The sequence below is a fragment of the Onychostruthus taczanowskii genome, unplaced genomic scaffold (genome assembly GCF_017590055.1).
Source record: "Onychostruthus taczanowskii isolate IOZ18803 unplaced genomic scaffold, ASM1759005v1 scaffold7, whole genome shotgun sequence".
NCBI lineage: Eukaryota > Metazoa > Chordata > Aves > Passeriformes > Passeridae > Onychostruthus > Onychostruthus taczanowskii.
Window position 1 is genome coordinate 1,208,404 of NW_024504786.1, and position 19,000 is coordinate 1,227,403.

The following is a 19,000-nucleotide window of genomic DNA, read 5'->3' on the forward strand; positions in this document are numbered from 1 at the left end:
TAATCCTGAATTGGTTCTGTGTCACACCTGTGTGGAATTCCCTGCAGAAGGAAAATTCCAACCTCTTCATGGGTATTCCAAGGCTCCTGCAGAGCCCAGGGCCTTTGAGGTGCTGCAGCAGTCAGGGAATCTCAGAATGGAAAATATTAAGGAAGGAGGGAAGGGCTTTGGAAGAGATTTACAGGAAGAGGCATTAAAAATATTTACACAGTGCAAACAAATCCCAGGAGCCGTGAAAAGATGAAACTTTAATTTACAGCAGTGCTGCTCCAGGACAGGAGTTACAAGCAACAGGTTCAGGGGGGTGGCAAGTGGTGCTTGAGTGAATATCCCAAAAATGCACCCTCAGTCTCCCTCCTGTGCCAGAGGAGGTGTTTTCATTCAGCATCTTCCAGCTGAGGCTGTTTTCTCTTCAGCTGCCACAAAAGAATCTCCTCACAAACTGCACTGGGATGATGGAAGGCAGCTGGGTCTTCCTGACATCCTATTTTGGTGTAAATAATGGTATTTTGTTTCCTTGGAACATTCCTGATGCTGCAGTTGAATGAAAAAGATAAAGTCTTGCGCCAGGTGTGGAAAAATAAACTTTCATTTGCAGGCTGAAATTCAGCAAAGCCTAAAAAATTGCATTCTGTAATGGGATTGGGCTGCCCTTGCAAGGTAAGATTACTGATATTTTTGTAATGAAGCTTTTTCTTGGTTTAGACTCTGAAATTATTTTTTATTATGGTGCTGTGCTTTGCAAAAGGGAAAGTGTATTTTGTCATTGCAGATTTTTTATGCTGCGAAATCAAGGCCTGTACAACAGTCAGAGGTCAAACCTAACATGGAAAATGCACTAAAAGAGATTTTTCCTGACTTACCTCCATGTTTATACAACATTTATAATAAAAGACAGTAAAAATTAAGTATTGCAGAATTAACTAGGCAGAGGTTTTTAGGGGTTTCCCTGTAAATAAATTAATTTGTAGTGGAAAAAGGTGAAATATATCCAGGGCATACTCAAAGCCTGCAGTGATACTTGATGTCATTCCATCCATCCTGGGACAGACTGAACAATCCCCCTTTTCTGAGTCATAGTTGTTAAAATTTTAATTATCAGTTTATAGGAGTCACCTTCAATTCTCTGCCAGACAATCTGGGATTTTCATCTCTAGTATTTAGTACAAATTGGTTTTGCATTGTTTCCCCTTAACCTCACAACTGTAGTCAAAAAGTACCTTCAAATTAGGAGGTACTGTCCAAGAACCCTAAAAACCACAGAATGAATTCTAAAAGCACTTTAATTCTGTAAGCTAATTTCCCAGCCTTTTTGTTACTGTTCCCAAAGCCCTTTCCCTCTCTGCTTTCCCCTCTCCAAACACAACAGGCTGATCTGCTTGTCTCAGATGCGGATCATAACTTTTTTATTTCATATGTACATTCTTAACAAAGCATCAAAGCCAAATGCTCTCCTTTTCCCCCACGTTTCAGTGAGCTCCAGGTACAAATTAACTTCAGTTAGAAGGTCACCACTGAGTTCCCAACCACCCCAAACAGAGATGCAGATTTGAGGGCTTCACTCTTCAAAGTACAAAATTATTTTAATTACACTACACTCTGCCCCTGGTTTGAAGTATTAATCACACCTATTTACACTTTGCTCATTAACACCTATGCACCAAGATGCAAATTAGACCAGTCAAACAGTTCCATGAACTCAGTTCCCTCCAATGCCCTGGACAAGGTTCCTAGACCCTTTTTCTTGTGCTTCAAGTTGCAAGGGGCAGGAGAATAAACCACGTCCATTACCCAAAGACTAAATATGAAGTGTTACTTCCCAAGTTACAAAAATACACAACTTCTGATGAAATTTGCTAGTTAATATACATTTACTCCAGGGTATGAATACAAATAACTTTTATTAAAAAAAAACAAAACAAAAAACCAAAACAAACAAACAAACAAAAAAAAAACCCAACAGAAAAAAAAAACAAAGGAAAAAACAGGGGAAAAAAGGAAAAAAAAAAGCTAATAATACAAGAGGCATGTCTGAGACCTAGAGCTGCATTAAAACCACTACTGGGTGCTGTAGGCATCGTTTAGGATCTATACAAACTGGTATTTCTAAAAGGTCAGAGCACTATTCTCCAGCAGAAAAGTTACGGTGTGAGTCAAGTCCTATGTCATGTTTTGTTAATTCAAGTCGAGCCACTTGACACCGAAGGAAAAAAAAAAGACCAGAAAGATGAAGAATCAGTAGCTTCAAAAAACAAACAGCCGTTGCTTCCAGGTAGTTTGGATGCAAATCAGAGCCAGAGGTGTATGCAAATCCCAAATATTTACAGTCCAAGTACAGCATCACTCTACAATTTTCTTATAAAACAGTAGGTAAGGAGTCGATGTAGATGACGATGTCGGAGAAAGAGAATTCAGAAAGTCCTTTTCCTCTGTGACCTTCACTTCGGAATCATCGAAGAGCAGCCACTTCCCCTCGTACTCCTTGAGGCTCTGGAGCACGTAGAGAGCTTTGTTCTCCAGTCCGTTGGCTCCCAGCGCCGGGGGCTCGCCCTGCTCCGCCCTGGGCTCGGCGCTGGGCTCGCTGCGGGGCTCGGGAGCCACGCTCAGGAGCTGCTTCTCGGGGTTGGGCTGTTTGCTGGCGCACAGCTCACAGTCAGCCTTGCTCTTCTGCCCCCCGAGCAGCCCCACGGCCTCCATGTTCTTCTTGCTGAGCACCTTGCCCGGCGGCGCGGCGCCGTTGAGCCTGAAGGAGACCTCGCCGTCGTCGTAGTCCTCGGCCACGGCCCGCGCCTCCTCCTCGGTCAGCGGCTCCGGCTTGAGCGCGGCGGCGTAGGCCGGCTCGGGGAGGAAGTTGCCCCTGTCCAGCTCCAGGCTCTGCAGGTCTGTGACCTTCACCGAGGCCGTGTAGTGGCCGCTGCTGATGGTGATGCCGCTGTGCATGACCACGGCGAAGAGCCCGTAGGTGTCGTTGGTGGGCCGCGTGCTCCACTCCTCCAGGGACAGCCTGAGGGGCGTCAGCAGCGGCGTGTTGATCTTGGACAGGCCCCCGTAGCAGTCAAACCTGCCAAGGGACGCAGAGCTTACTCCTCGTGTCACAGCACCTCCCAAAAACCACTTCAGGTGGCCCAGAGGTGCATCCATATCCTTTCTTCAAAGATACGGATGGTGGGAACTGCTCCCTGCTGCCCTGGCCCAGCACCAGCATCCCAAGCACCCCCAGTCAGGAAAGGCATTTTTATGAGCGTAATGTTGAATCTTACAGCCCAGAAACTGTAAATTTTAACTATTTCAGAGATCCCATTTTTCCAAAGTATCAGCTAAAGATAATTTTAAAATATTGATGATAAAGGTTCAGCTGATTGTTATCACTCCTGCTCCTATTTCTGCACAAACACCCCCTTCTCTTTCTCACCATCCTGTTCAAAAACAAACCAAAAACCTCTTCAACAGCCAAGGCTGAACCAAGCAGGCCTGGGTTTGTTTTTTTCTCCTTCTGAAAGAGTCATTTACTAAATAAAGCATTACTTATTTTACTTTCAAGTAGCTTTAATATCACTCAGATTGTGACTAATTTTCCTCAGCTCCCCTCAGTGCACTGTAGCTGTGGTGCTCACCTAGGATTTCACTAGCTGTCCTTTGGCATTCTAATTTTTTAAACAATTCTGTAGCTAATTTACTTTGGAAAAACCTCTAGTATTCCATATTCAGTATTTTGTTCACAGCACACAAATTTACCAGGAGGGGAAGAAGTCCTTTCATTATAAGGATCTTCTACAGAGTTTGAAGAGAAAGTCAGTGTTGGGATTTCATTGTGCATCAGCCTCCTTGAATGATTCTGCTCTTGATGACTTACACATTGCATCAGCCCAGATCAATTAATCCCTTTATTTAACAATAGGTTGTGATGTCCTAATAAATTCCAGGGATGACTCAGTCTTACTCAACTGTGAGGGTGTTGCAGGGAAAAATACTGGAGAGTACAGACAAGCCCTGTAAAACTCAGGTTTCCAAGAGCTCACTGCTCTTATCATAGGAAAAAATAACTTAAATCCAAGGAAACTGCAGCCACGGCGTAACTGCAGTTATGATTATTGTTTTCCTGGATTTAATTTTGGTTGTGCTTCACTCCTGTTCAGAGCCATGAACCCTGAGACACAGAAATTAACACAGTGACACACACAGATCTTCAGTCACTCCAGTTCAGTGAAACCTCACTTCAGACCTCTCTCAACATACACTTTTCACTCCAGCAAAAGGAACACAGAAGAGCACAGAATCAGAAAAAATAAAACTTAAACCTTCTGAAAATCCCTATTATCAGCAGCCAGAAATAGAGATATTCAGAAGAGAGTCCAGAAACACAGAACTGCTGGCTGATACCCTGGATTACAAATCCAGTTCCACTCAAGCACACTGGGACAATCATATTCACAGAAAACAGGAAAAAGCAGGCTCTACCTTTCTTCTCAATGACATCCAGCATCAGAAAGATTTGGAGAGGAGGAAATAAGAGAGGAAATCTTTTCCTATTAGCTTTTTGTTCTTCTTAATGATAAGAATCTGAAGACAGAAAAATTGCATGCCAAGTACTCTGCCTGCTCTGACTGATGCACTTCAAACACATCAAAGCTGATTTCTGCAGCCACATCTTTTGAGACCATAAATTAGTGACATTTTACCCACTGCACTGAATTTCACAAGACAAAAAGCTGATTTTCTCACAGATTGTTAAATTTCTATAGTGGAAATGCTTAATTACATGCTACCAGTTAACAAATTCCTCCTAAACAGCTTCACAGCCTGCTCACATATGGCCTGGCATATTTCCCCACACACACTTGCCAAAGAGAATGACTCCTCCCCAGCCAAGGAGATTTCACACTGGCTGCTTTATTTTAAAACAAAACACTTTGCAAAGCAGCATCTAGAAAAGATGAATAAAATCCCTATTAACTGCAAATATTTACAGTACTCTTCATTTCTCATTTATTTACAACTCAGTCACCAGAGAACTCAGTAGAGCACAACTGAGCAGACAAGATTCCCAAATTTTTGTGGGAGCTAAAAGTTGTCTGAAGATTCTTATCTGAAAAAAATTTTTTTAAAGCCAGAAGAAGAGTTTGTTACTACTTTTAGCAGGGTTTTGCCCAAGAGAAAACATCCAACCCAAAAATGACTCTTCTGAAGAGCTTCAGCTTCATCACAGGTTTCTGTCAGGTTTTCCACTCTGACTTCCTTCATCTCTGACTGGTAGCCCTTGGCAGAAAATTTATGGAATGACTGAGAGATGAGGAAAACCACAAGAGACTGGATTCACTCTGACCTGGAAATTGGTCTGAGTGTTTTGGAGCAAGGACCTGAAGCTGGCCAGGACAGAAGAGGTGAGTGAGGCAGGACAGGATTGGGTAACTGCAGGTCCTTCCTCATGGAAACAAGAAAATAGGAAATACAGGAGCAAGTGGAAGATAATTTTCATGTTTCCCACTCAACTGCAATTATTTTTAAGTGCGCAGCTCTAAGTATACACAAATCAGTATTTAAGTAAATATTGTGGAGAGCAATGAAAAGACAATTTTGTATGTTACGATTCTGGACTTGTATGGAAACACAGTGCAGAGACAGAGGAAATTTCCTTTCTGCTTTGTCAGAAACCTGGATATTCCTGTACAGTGCTTTAGAGGGATGGATTTTTCTTTGTTTCCTCTCATCCCAAAGAAAATCCCTAAATTCTTAAGTATTAAAAAAAAAAACCACTCCCACAACTTCTTTCAAAATAGGATTGCTACAATTACAGTAGCAAACTGATCACTCTGTAACTGAACAACAATAATGCTGATACTATTGTGTTTTTAAAGTAATTAGTTGGTTTTTGTGTGTGGTTTTTTTTTTTTGTAATATTAGCTTTTTAAAATGTTTATCTGATTATTTTTTTCCCCAAAATTTCAGTGTTCACATTCAGGTAGAGACCAAAGTCAGTTTAAAGGAATTGGTCAATTCTGGGGTAATGAGTGCTGGCTCTTTAAAGTGTGTTAACTCCTGATTATATTTTTTTTCCCCCTGACATTCATCTTTTTAGTACTCACATTCAGGCAGAGACAACATCAGACCATAAAATGCAGATTTGTTCTCATTACTTGTTCTGGTAAAGCACTTAAAGCTGCCTCTGAACTCAGTTTATTTACTTAAAACTTAAATATCCCCTTAAATAAGGGGATATTTAAAGTAAATAAAATTTTAAGAAATATCAGGTTGTTCTAAGAGTACAGCTAAACAATTTTTTTAAGGAGTCTCCTAAAAGTCAATTTTCCTGGAAGTAATTTCTGCCACTACCTGGAACAACACAAAGCCTTTATGGCATTGTGGGCTTCACCCCAGCAATTTAATTCCAATCTGGGAATATTTTGGAAACACTCCAAAGCATTTCCAGCTCTTGGGACAAGATTTCCCTGGCTGCAGGACCCTGTTTGGGAAGACAGGCAATGCATACTCACTCCAGGCCACTGGCAGCAAAGCACTTCAAGTGAATCGTGATCACTTCAGGCATTTTATCGAACAGGAGGCTGCGCTCGGCTTCCGTGTAGTGGTGGCAGTTCTCACAGAAATATTTGTCCTCTCCCACAATCCTCTCCACTGAGGCAAACTGGGAAATTGCCCATTTCAGAGTCTTCATTTCTGTTTTTGGCTCTGGAGAAACTAGAAAAGAAATCACTGCGTTCATGGATATGCCAATATTTACATTTCCAATGCGTCCTGCCAGAAGAGCAACAGAACAAAACATGTGAAGCTCAGACCACTCCAAACCTGCAACACTGCAAAGAACACTCAGTATGTGTGAAATGTGTGATGTACTCCAGTCTTTGGAGCATTTCAGGAAGGGATGAAAACATCACTTAATGGATGTCATTGCTCAAAATCAGGATTTTCCCAAAGCTCCTTTCAGATCACACAATTTTGTTGCCATGTCTGGAAATGGAGAGCTTGTATGAGACCAGAATTTCACTTATTAAGGCAAACCCCCAAAATAACCAGAAAGTTCCCTCTCACTTCTTGCATTTTGCCTCCCCTGCCACCCTCACACTGCTGACAGGATCACCCGCTGTCGGCAGCACTTCACATACGAACAGCACCCCACACATTTTCCTTTGAATCCTTCAGCAAAATGGGGAGCAAAAGCAGGAAAAGCTGCTCCAAATTAAGTCAGTGGCAACTAAAATTAATTCCTTTAAAATTCTCAATTTCAAGATGTGTTTTTGGCACACTTCCTTTTGAAAACAGCTCAAAAACTGCATATAGATCAATAAAATTTGTGAAAGAGACCACATGACTAACATTTACAAACATAATACGAACGTTGTTAAAATAACAACAATCTAAAATACTAAAATTTTTTTCAGTAACTAAGAAAAAAAAGCTGGATTCTCGTTTCTTTTATTTCTAAGAAAAAAAGGAAATATTTCTTACAAAAAGAAAAAGCAAAATTTCTTATCCAGGAAGAAAAAAGAAGACTCAAATCAAAGGAAATACCTACTCAAAAGCAGGAAAACAGGTGCTTAAGTGACAGATTGTAGGCAATCCATGCTATGTGTTAAGATCTGGAACAATCTGAATATTATCTGGATCTGCCAACGTTATCAGCACCAGCACCGTGTTTCCAAAGTCTAAAGTTAATCAGGACAGGAGATAACAGCCTCTAATTTTAGCCAGTACAAACAGGAGCCGTGTTCCTTCCTAACTGCAGCACTGTCCTTCCCCACGGCTGGCTGAGGCAGGGACACACCTCACACCCCTTTTTTGGAGGGAATTACTTACTTTCAGAACTCTCTTCACTTTTAGAAAGTTCATCTTCTTGCACTGGGACACTGATGTCCTGAAAATCCTCCCTCCTTTCCGTGAAGCACTCGCACTCCAAGCACCTCGTCCTCAGCACTAACTGGCCCTGGAAGAGTTTCTCCACCAGCTCGAAGACAGCCAGCTCTGTACCTGGAGAGAGCACATAAGGGCACTTCATTCCAGAGACCCTTCAGCCCCTGGTTATCCTCACCAAATCACTGTCACACCACGGCCTTTTAGGGAGCTCAGATAGGAATTAAAAAGCAAAACAAATCACGTGCAGTTTTCATGGTATCATCTGCTTCTAAGGAAATAAGGACCCTCTGCCTCTTGGGCCTCAAACTTTAACTTCTGTTCTAAGATTGGGTTCTTGTTTTGTACTTAAGTGTGACAGTGTCACGTTCTGGAATATTTGGTTGTCATCAATGCTCTGACTCCTTAGCATGGACTGCTGACCTCCTCAAGGAGCACCACACTGTGGGTTTGCCTGGTTTCTGTTCATTCTCAGTCCTCTCCTCCTTCCTGAATTTATTGGCCAGTTGTGGCCAAATCTGCAGAACAAATGCAGAACTCAAAAGACTCTTCATTCCTTCAATTTTTTATAAAAAATTGGTGATGCAAAGTTCCAAATTTATAAGTACTGGATTCATACTCAACATGTATCTTGCTTGTTTCATTGACATAAACAAAATCCAGACCTGCCAGCCAATTAGCATTTCTAATTGGTATCTATTAGATCTAAATAGATTAGATCTAAATAGGCTGTATCCCTTATACATCCTGAGTCCTTCCTGGTTCATGGGAAGGTTGGGAATATGGAAAGATTAAGGAACTGGAAGGGAAAAAGAGGATACTGTTTGTAAAACTGTAGCTACTGGGGTTTGGTTCTGTTTGCTCCTGCCAGAAAAATCCCTTTACATCTCAAATCCACTTGCTCTTTCTATGCATGACAAAAATTAGTGGTAAATACAAACCTGGTAATATTCAGCCTTTTTTATACATATTGTACAATGATTACAGAATGTTTAGAGAAATGCCTTAAGATCTAAGCTAAACAGGTCAAGTTCTAAAAGAAAAAAAAATTTACAAACACGTATAAAAATAAATTCTCTTTCCTAAAAATCATCTTCCAATTCCTGAAAAATCTAATTTTGTGTTTAGAGCTCTGTAGGCTGTGCAGTCTGAAGGCTGACTTCCCACGCATTGTACTTTCTTAATCCTACTAATTTTAAGCCCATCCACTTGTGCACCAACCTTCCTTTTTTGGTTCTGTTTCAGTTCCTTTTCCATGATGGCTTTCCACAGGAGACGCTGGTTCACGATATTCTTCTTTACTGTCACCATTTTCACACTTGACAGCTGACTCTTCGAACTCACAGTCATATTCTTTCCCTGGCTCTTTGGATCCCAAGTTTGTAGTTAACTTTCCTAGACTGTAAAATTTGGACAGAATACTGGGCTGTTTGCAGGAAGATTTTAACCAGTTTAACCTAAGGCGCGACTTTTTCTGCGTGGGCTTGGCGCTCTCGCTCTCCCCGGAACACCTGGCAATGGCATCCGTTTGGTTTTCCATCTTTTCTCCCGTGGCTTTCCTCTTGGACCTGGTTTGTCTTTGATTTTCTTCTGCTGCAATTTGCTCTTTTGACACTTTGGATTTTTTCTTGGCGTTGCCGCCCTCGGCGTCGCTTTTCCTTTTCCCGTTTCCCTTGAGCAGCTTCTCCTTGGCCGCGTCTCCGCCGTGGCTGCCCAGGCTGGGATCCTCGTCCTCAGCAGGGCTCACAGACCCGTTGCTCTCAGAGTTTTGGTTGGGTTTTTCCTCCAGTTTAGCTGCAGGCTCTTCCACAGGCAGTTTGTTCAGCTCTTCCTTCTTCAGCAGCTGGCAGGTTTCCTGGATGTTCCCCAGGATACACTGCAGGACCTCCTGGGCATCGTGCTGCAGGTACCCTTCGTACATGGGGTTCAGCTCTCTGTGCAAAGAAAGGAGAGAAAATGAGGGTTTGGTAGTCTTTGATAACTGAGGAATGTGATTTGAGACTGAAATCAGGGATTCACAAGTCATGGAGGATCATGTGTCCTCTCTGTCACAGAGCTGGGGTTAGGTTCTCCCTCAAGGATTTACACACACCCAGCAGTGGAGCTCCTCAGTTCCAAGGGAATCCTTCCATCCCTGGAAGTGTCCAAGGCCAGGCTGTTCAGGGCCTTGGAGCACCCTGGGATTGTGGGAAGTGTCCCTGCCCACGACAGGGGTGGAACTGGACGAGCTTTAAGGTCCCTTCCAAGCCAAACCTCTCTGTAATTCAGTAACATTTCTGTACCTAAGCACTGTTCTAAACCCCTTCTGCATTACAGTCTTACAATTTATTTTCAAATTCCCAACACCATGGTGCCAACAAAAAGCACAAAAATCTTGCTGCCTGTAAGGCCACCCCAACTTTCAGGCCATCTACCTTGCAGCAGCCTCTAAGGCTGGGCAATGTAAGGCCTGGCAAAGTCAGGACAGAATTCTGTCAGTATTTGAGGGGATTTGTACCTGAGGGTGTTGAGCAGCCTCCGGGGCTGAGTGGCCAATTCATCCGTGTACTTCTCTGGGTTTAGGAGAAAACTGGCCTGAAGCTGCTCAACTGAAAGGATCAAGGAGTGCAAACTGCAGATGAGCTCATAACTTGCCAGGGGATCTTCTTTACAGCTTCCCTGCAATGACAATGTAAAAGGAATAAAACCACTTGCAACAGGTACATCGGTCACAAATTAACATTTTTTCTTTCCTTCCCTCCCTTGGTTTTCTGTATTTGGCTGAATTTTTTGTCTGCTGTGAGACCAGGTGGGTTTCAGACAATATTTTGGTTTTTTCAAGTAGGAAACAAATGTAAAAGTCCAATTAACCATTGGTTTAAAATCCCAAACCATCCTTGCCCAAACTCCCATTTCCATCAGCTCCAGGCACTGTTTCATAATTATCTCTGTGCCAGAAGCATGGTCAGGTATCTTCCCCAAATTTCTTCTGTTAGACTTTAAAGCTTGTGCTAAAGTTCAAAACAGCTCAAATTCATCTTCACCTGAAGTAACAGTGCAGAAAACAGTGCTGAAAAGCTCCAGAAACCAGTCACATTTTCCCTGTATTCAGGACAGCCTCGCTTGCAAGGTTACAAATAAAGAACACGTGGGGATTTGTTACCTTTTCTGCCTTTTGCTCTCCTTCATCCTTTGAAGATTCTCTCTTCTTTGAAATAATGTTATATAAATGTTTTACTCCAGTTTTAAAACCAGGACAAAAATATAATACCTGCAAGCAACAGTTGAAAACACAAGAATAACTGGAGTAAGAAGTTATTCCACACATAAATGCACATTTATAACCCACACAGCTCTGCACCTCCCCAGGCACACAAAGATCCAGGATTTTTCACAGCAGGGAGGAGCCCTGAGTATGGAAAGTGAAGAATTTCCCAATCAGGACACCCACAGGGCACACATTTCCTGCAGCAGCATCTTTATTTCCCTGCTGTACTGAGATGCCCTTTACAGCCAGAATAAACTGATTTCACCCATTTGTGCTGGACCAAAACCTCCCTCTTGGAGCCCCTGGGCATGGCCTCACCTGCAGGACACTGTTCAGGTAGCAGGTGTTGCCCAGGTTGTTCAAGCCCACAAAAGGCAGCATGTTGTCTTTTTTCTCACAGCTGACAAGGGAGGGGGGCTGAGCTGCAGGAACCACCTGATCACTGGGAAACAGAAAATGGGGTAAGGCACACTCTGGAAAAACCACTCCTTCATCTCTCCCCACCTCAGAGAATTCAGCACTGAGAAATGCAGATCTAAACCCAGCAAAAGTGTGTCTGAATTCACTCTGACCCCTCAGCAACCCACCCAAAAACACACAGGAAAAAAACCTGCTCTAAGCTCCACCACATCAAATAGCAGGAGACTGATTTAATGGAGCAAAAATTTCATATTTAGATACTTTTGTATGTTCTTTCTTCATTCATAAGGCAGAAAATATGTGCCTAGAATGTATTTTTACATTGTCCCCTGCTCCAGTCACATCACTTCATTTCTGGATGCAAAGCCAAAGCATAAAAACAGGGAAAAAAAACTAAAAAAAAGAAACCAATAAACCTGACACACTATGCACTGATTATCATTATTATTAATCACTGCTAGAAGTGATTAATACACTGTAATGACACAACAGAACCAATTTTTAATGTCTCCAACTATTTCTAACTGACCACAATTTTCTTTTTCCCACTTAAATCCCCTCACCAGCAATGAAATAGATTTGCTCAGGGCCTGAAAAGCCTCAATGAACGGCAGGCAACCCCACAACTAAACATCCTACGTATTTCCAGTAAAGCTCACCTCGCAAAAAAATTAAATTTTAATATAAATAGTTCAGTGATACAGTAATTACTTATATTAACTTGAAGCAAAACAGCTTTTTCGACTGATCCAAAGTTTGTGCTAACTAAACACCAGAAGAAAAACCCCAAAATATCAAAAGAGCAAATTGCAGCAGGAAAAAAAAAAAAAAAACCAAAAAAAAACCAAAAAAAACCCTTGTTTTCTTAAAAAAGTTATTAGTGGTTGGTCACAGTGATTAAACAGGTTTTAAAAACTAACTTCAGCGCGGGATCCCGAACTTCGTGCCAAGTAAACATCGCCGGTGAGGCAAAACCAGAAACTGGTTTTTGTATTTAACACAGAAACGGGTCAGAGCGGCGAGCCCGCTCGGTTCCCCGGAGCCGCCCCGGCGGTTCATTTAACGTAAGCGCGTGTTCATTAACTGAAGCGCACGTTAATTGCACGGAGCGCGTTCTTTGTGCCAGAAGGGAAAGCGAAAGGAGCGGGGAAGGAAGGCAGCATGGATCGAGGGAAGGATGGAAGGGACGGAAGGATGGAGCAGCGCCTCGGAACTTCTCCCGCGCGGCACTCACATCTCGGCGCCGCGGAACTCCGCGCCCTTCGGCTCATTTTCCTGCGCCTCGATGAAATCCAGCACTCGCTTCGCCTCCTTCTTCTGAAAGAGCTTCAGCGACAGCCGGTTCTTCTTGGAGGGGCTGGCCCTGGCGCTGTCGCCGGGCAGGACGCCGGGCATGGTTCCTGCGGGGCGCGGCCGGGGCGCTCACACCTGGCGCGCACACACACACACACGCGCACACCAGGCGCCATTTACTCCCCGAGGGGGCCGAGCGCGGACCCGCCGCCCCCCGCCCCGGGCTCGGGCCGCCCCCCCGCCCCCCCCGCATGTTCCCCCCGGCCGGCGGGGCCCGAGGCCGCGGTGCGGCCGCTCCCCCTCACTCACCGCTACATGCCGGCCCCGCTCCCGCTCGCCGTTGCCATGGAGACCGCGGGGACACCGTCAGCCAACTTGGCGCGTTTTTTTCCGCGCGCCGACGAGGACCCCCCCGCCCCGCGCGCGCCCCGCCTCGCGCCGGCGGGTAAAAGCCATGCCGAGCGGCGGCGGGGTGTCTGCCGGGAGCCGGCGGACAGAGCGGCGGAGGCTGGGCGCCGGAGCTACGCCGCCACCGGCCCCGCAAGGCCGCCGCCGCATCAGGCAGCGCGGAGGACAGCCCGCTGTGGGTCCTGCCTGGGCGCGCGCGGGCGCTGGTAACGGCCCGGCCAAAGGGCTCGGGTTCGGGCTGTACCATTTAAGTGGGGAGAGCCCTCTACCACCCCCGCCGGCGGGAGGTAGATTGGTCCCGCTGTGACCACGCCCCCTGTGCGGCTCGGCCAATCAGAGGCCGCGGCTGCGTTTCCCCCCCCCACCCGCTCTGAGGGCCCGGCCCGCAGCGCCCGCAGCGGCCCGCGCAGCGTTCCCGCGCTTTTCCATAAAACCCGAACATTCCAGCGGGAATTGTCTCCGCAGCCCGGCCCAAAGGCCACACCGGCACACCCGGCACTGAGCTGGAGTTATCACTGAGGCTGTTAGAGCTGTTTAGGGGTCCGGAATGGGAGAAAATGCTGGAAATTTCTGCGTTGTGCTCTTTAAACTGCCCCCTCCAGGACCTCCTGCCTGTACATAAATGATGCACATTGCTTATACATAAAGGTTTTCTAACAGGAAGGTTTATTCACGTAAGATATTTTATAGGTTTAATTACATCATTGACTCTGGGCAATACCCAGATCTGGGTTTTGGGGTGAATTACCCCAAATTTGAGCACTCAAAAGCTGAAGTTCCCCAGGACCAGCTGCTGCTGCCTCCCCTGAGCGTGGCCCTCCTGTTAAGCAAACTGAACTCCACAAAATCACTTTTTTTGCAGTCTTGCATTATTTTCAGGTAGTTTTTTGCTACTGCATAAATTAATTATTACAGCAGGTCGCTATCCCTAAATACTCTTATGAGTTCTGGGAGGAATTGTGTACATTCCAACAGTCGCAGCCGTGCTCCTGCACAGGTTTTGATTTCTCTTGCAGGTAAAATTTCCACGCGTGCCTGCAGGGCTCAGATTCCCGAGGTGAATATATTGATTTATTTCCTCTCCCTGTGGGATGCCCAGAGCTCCGAAGCTGTTGGGATCCTGCATTCCCACAGAGCATGGATGGATGGATTTCCCCCGCAGCTCTGCCTGTGAACTTTAGCTCCACTCAACAAACACTGCCCGAGGTCCCTGCAGTTAATGGACACTCAGGACTACAGAGGCTCTTTTGTGTGAGACAAGAGCCTTATCCAGGTGGGTGGTGCCCCAGAGGCCCTAGAAGTGCTTGGCTGATTAATAAAGTAATTAATTAAGCCTGTGTGACGCTGCTGGTGATGCCTTGTGCAGGCTGCCCTGGAGCAGAGGCTGGGCAGAGCTCCAGAATAAAGCAGGGATTGATTCAAGGATCTCCTCCATGGATGCACCTTGGGCAGCACAAGAGCCCAGCCAGGGCTGCACCCAGGATGAACCCAAATGGTCCCAAAATGCACGAGCGCTCCCGGGGTCTCTCCCTGGGATCAGCTCTGCTCCATGTGCACATTGCAGTTCAGTGTCCAATTCCAGCTCAGCCCCTGCACTCCCATCCTGCTTGTTTTTCTCTCTGCAGCCCACGGGGTTTGTGCTCCTGGCCTGAGATTTGGATCATTTGTCCTTGGTGCCCAGCTGGAGCAGGAATTGTTTTGTGTCCCTGCTCTGTGCACAGAGCTCACCATCCCCTCCTGTGAACCCAGACCCACACACTAAAGCAGCTCAGAGTCTGAAAATGGAAAAGCCAAAACCTGAGGCATCAGTGGTCTGAGGCATTGGCTGAGGAGTCGCTTCAGTGGCAGCTGGAAGGTGCTGGGCAGTCAGACCCAGGGCTGTAAAGGGAAAATCTGGGAGTGTTTGGGGCTGGATTCCAGGCTGGAATACCCTCGGAGGGCAGGGCTCCAGGCTGCTGTGACACAAAGGTGCCGTGACCCTGGCTGCTCACCTCAGCCAAGGTCTGCCCTGCCCAGGCCTGCTGTGCAAACAGGAGGGAAGGCTATTTATACCCAAGGGTTTACAGACTGAGTCTAAGTCCACGTTAGGTAATTCCTCATTTCATGTGCCAGCTGAACTCCAGGGTGCTCGTGCCTAGGAATGCCATCAGTGATGTCAGAAGGCTGAGATCTGGGGGTAAAGTCAGGCTTGGGGACATTGCCAGGCTCGTGGTTTGGCTTTTCAGGGGCAGCAGCTGAGGGAAGGAGGGAAGGGAGATGTTTGCAGGGCAAATGTGGGGGACTGGAAGTGCACACAGCATTCCTCATGGTGGTGATGGGGCTTTGATCTGTGTGTTACTTTTTTTTTTTTTTGGCTAATGAAGCAGCAGCTCAGTTTCTGTAGTTATAATCATCATTTTAATACACAAATGCATCTGCCATGCCAGCAGTACATAGGTGAGCCCAACACCTCTCGGAATACTCACTCAGCACTCGTTTGGAGCAGCTTTACCTGCTCTTCCCACAGCGTGGGGACAATTCCCAAATTCTGCCTTTAAAGGGGTCTGTGCTGAGCTGTTGTGCAGCCCAGCAGGGCTCAGGGTCTGGTCTGCTTCCTGGATTTTTAAAATTAAAACGAAAACTTCCTGTTTTACTTTTTCTGCTGGTAATTTCATCTGATTACACATAACCCTCAGCCTGCTCTAAATAATTTCTCTCCTTTAATATACTCACAAATTGCTCCCTAATTCCCCATCATCGTTATTTTGACCAAACCACACATATGTCATTTTTAATTTCCACTCTAAATTAGCTCTCTTTGGCTTTGAGAGACAAAGCCAATATAATTGTGAGGCATTCTGAGTGATATTTAAGCTTCCCCTCTGCCACCTGGATGGAAAACTGGGGTGAAATCTTAGCTGCAGCTCTGTCACTTGATTGATTTTTTTTAATTAGGCAACACAGTCACACTTCTGCCTCTTTCTTCCCTCTCACCTTTCACTGCTGAGTTCATCAGCTGTAATCCCAGTCCAGGTCGTTGTTGTACCCAAAAGTTTGGGGCACAGGGAGGAATCCAGGCAGTGCCAGCCCCTGGATGCCCAGGGCAGCCTGCTTTGCTGATTCATTACAAAATGCCCCTGAAGCCATGATTTATTTTCGGGAAGCAGGAGCTGCCCTGGTTGGGAAGAAGCTTCACCCACCAGCCTGACATGGAGCTGTGCTGCCTCAGAGACACCCACACAGCTCCATCTCAAAGCTGCCATCCTGCAGCTCCTTCCCACCCAGGAAAAACCCTCAGCTCCCTCAAATCTCCTCTTCACCAGCCTCTCACCCTCTCAGATTTTTATGCCCCCTCTTAAAATATGTCAGTGCTTAATGTGGGGAAATTTTTCCAGCAGGAAAAGGTTGTGTTTAAATGTAAGGAAATGGGGATTATTTTTTTCTGTATCTCTCCAAACCCACAGTAACACCTAATTAAATATTTATGGCAGCTTAGCATGCTCCATAAAGGAACTGTTGTCTAGAAGGCTCTGAAGCTTCACTCCATACAGTAAAGGAGTGTTTCAGGCACAGGCCAAAGAACGAGCAGGTGCAGGAGGCAGTGATTCCTTACATAGGGTCCAATGTGCAAAATCAAATTATGTCCAGCACTGTGGACTTCACAGCCATGTGTTACAAAAATAGCTGTGCTGGGAGACCAGAAATCTTCACAGGCACAGCCAAAAATAACTCCATGAAATGCCTGGAAGGAGCAGATTCCCCAGAGATGGGATTTCTGGAGTCCTGGAGGCAGCCTCCAGTACAGAGCACGATTCCCAGCAGGGGAAAACCTCCCCAACCTTTAGCTGTTGCTGAATCATATAAATCAATTTCCAGAGCCTGCAGCCATATCAGTGATAGGTCTATAAATCTGTCAGGGCTCTGGTATTGTTAGAATTATTCTGTGAATTTTGGTGCAAATTGTGTGCAGACAATGTGCTCTTTCAGCAGGCTTGGATCACACGGGGACCTCAGGGTGGGAAGTTCTGCAGCCCACGCTGGGTAAAACCCATTTCATTCCTGAGGAATAGGATTGCTCTCACCTTTCACTGGTGAGTTCATCAGCTGTAATCCCAGTCCAGGTCGTTGTTGTACCCAAAAGTTTGGGGCACAGGGAGGAATCCAGGCAGTGCCAGCCCCTGGATGCCCAGGGCAGCCTGCTTTGCTGATTCATTACAAAATGCCCCTGAAGCCATGATTTATTTTCGGGAAGCAGGAGCTGCCCTGGTTGGGAAGAAGCTTCACCCACCAGCCTGACATGGAGCTGTGCTGCCTCAGAGACACCCACACAGCTCCATCTCAAAGCTGCCATCCTGCAGCTCCTTCCCACCCAGGAAAAACCCTCAGCTCCCTCAAATCTCCTCTCCACCAGCCTCTCACCCTCTCAGATTTTTATGCCCCCTCTTAAAATATGTCAGTGCTTACTGTGGGGAAATTTTTCCAGCAGGAAAAGGTTGTGTTTAAATGTAAGGAAATGGGGATTATTTTTTTTCTGTATCTCTCCAAACACACAGTAACACCTAATTAAATATGTATGGCAGCTTAGCACGCTCCATAAAGGAACTGTTGTCTAGAAGGCTCTGAAGCTTCACTCCATACAGTAAAGGAGTGTTTCAGGCACAGGCCAAAGAACGAGCAGGTGCAGGAGGCAGTGATTCCTTACGTAGAGTCCAATGTGCAAAATCAAATTATGTCCAACACTATGGACTTCACAGCCATGTGTTACAAAAATAGCTGTGCTGGGAGACCAGAAATCTTCACAGGCACAGCCAAAAATAACTCCATGAAATGCCTGGAAGGAGCAGATTCCCCAGAGATGGGATTTCTGGAGTCCTGGAGGCAGCCTCCAGTACAGAGCACGATTCCCAGCAGGGGAAAACCTCCCCAACCTTTAGCTGTTGCTGAATCATATAAATCAATTTCCAGAGCCTGCAGCCATATCAGTGATAGGTCTATAAATCTGTCAGGGCTCTGGTATTGTTAGAATTATTCTGTGAATTTTGGTGCAAATTGTGTGCAGACAATGTGCTCTTTCAGCAGGCTTGGATCACACGGGGACCTCGGGGTGGGAAGTTCTGCAGCCCACGCTGGGTAAAACCCATTTCATTCCTGAGGAATAGGATTGTTGGTCAAATTCCCCACACAGAAAAGGTAAGAAAGTGTTCAAACTAATAAGAATACTGGCTATAAAAAGTCAGGACAGGACTGGCTTCAGGCACAAGGAACAGAAATGAATATTTAGAGATTTTATTGTTTGGTGATCCCCACGGTTCCTGCAGGCTCTGTGCCCTTTCACAGCCAGAAACAGGAACAAATTGTCTGCCTTGCTTTACTCCACAGGAAAGGAAATCTGACTCTTCCCACAGCAAGCAGCCTGGGAACGTCACAAACCCTGAATTATCCCTGCTTGACGAGCTACATCTGCTTCCAGAGCATCTCCAATCATTTCATAACCCTTCCTTTCACCTCGGTGGGAGCAATTTGGCCACTGCAGAACTGCAGACCCTGTGAGAGCAGCACCTCTGCAGGGCTGTGCCTGGCTCTGGCAACCAAACAGGATGAGTTTGGGCAATTTGATGTCAGACAGGGGTGAGGCAGCAGCAGAGCCACTGTCTTCTGTCAGGGGTGAGATCCTAGTTTGGGCCACAGAGCAACTCATTCCCACCTGGGGACTCACAGCAGCTTCATCCTCTGCCAAGGAAAACCTGGCCCAAAACCTTGACCTCTGTGGCCAGCTGTTTTCTGGCATCC

At 45.7% G+C, this 19,000-nt stretch overlaps 1 protein-coding gene across 3 annotated transcripts; it reads right to left on the bottom strand.

The window, feature by feature from the left end:
- Window positions 1-1,011: 1,011 nt before the first annotated feature.
- Window positions 1,012-13,264, bottom strand: USP1 (ubiquitin specific peptidase 1). 3 transcript variants are annotated; one of them, XM_041421270.1, is made up of 9 exons: window positions 13,133-13,258; window positions 12,765-12,930; window positions 11,429-11,552; window positions 11,006-11,113; window positions 10,361-10,521; window positions 9,085-9,797; window positions 7,810-7,980; window positions 6,492-6,693; window positions 1,014-3,061 (listed from the first exon to the last, which is right to left on the bottom strand). In XM_041421270.1, exons 2-9 carry the CDS (start codon window positions 12,923-12,925, stop codon window positions 2,341-2,343), a joined length of 2,361 nt encoding a protein of 786 aa, XP_041277204.1. In that variant the 5' UTR covers window positions 12,926-12,930; window positions 13,133-13,258; the 3' UTR covers window positions 1,014-2,340. The 3 variants fall into 3 exon arrangements, with proteins under 3 accessions (XP_041277205.1, XP_041277204.1, XP_041277203.1); XM_041421269.1 differs by having other exon boundaries at window positions 1,015-3,061; window positions 12,765-12,958; window positions 13,133-13,264; XM_041421271.1 differs by lacking the exon at window positions 12,765-12,930 and having other exon boundaries at window positions 1,012-3,061; window positions 13,133-13,264.
- Window positions 13,265-19,000: the final 5,736 nt, after the last annotated feature.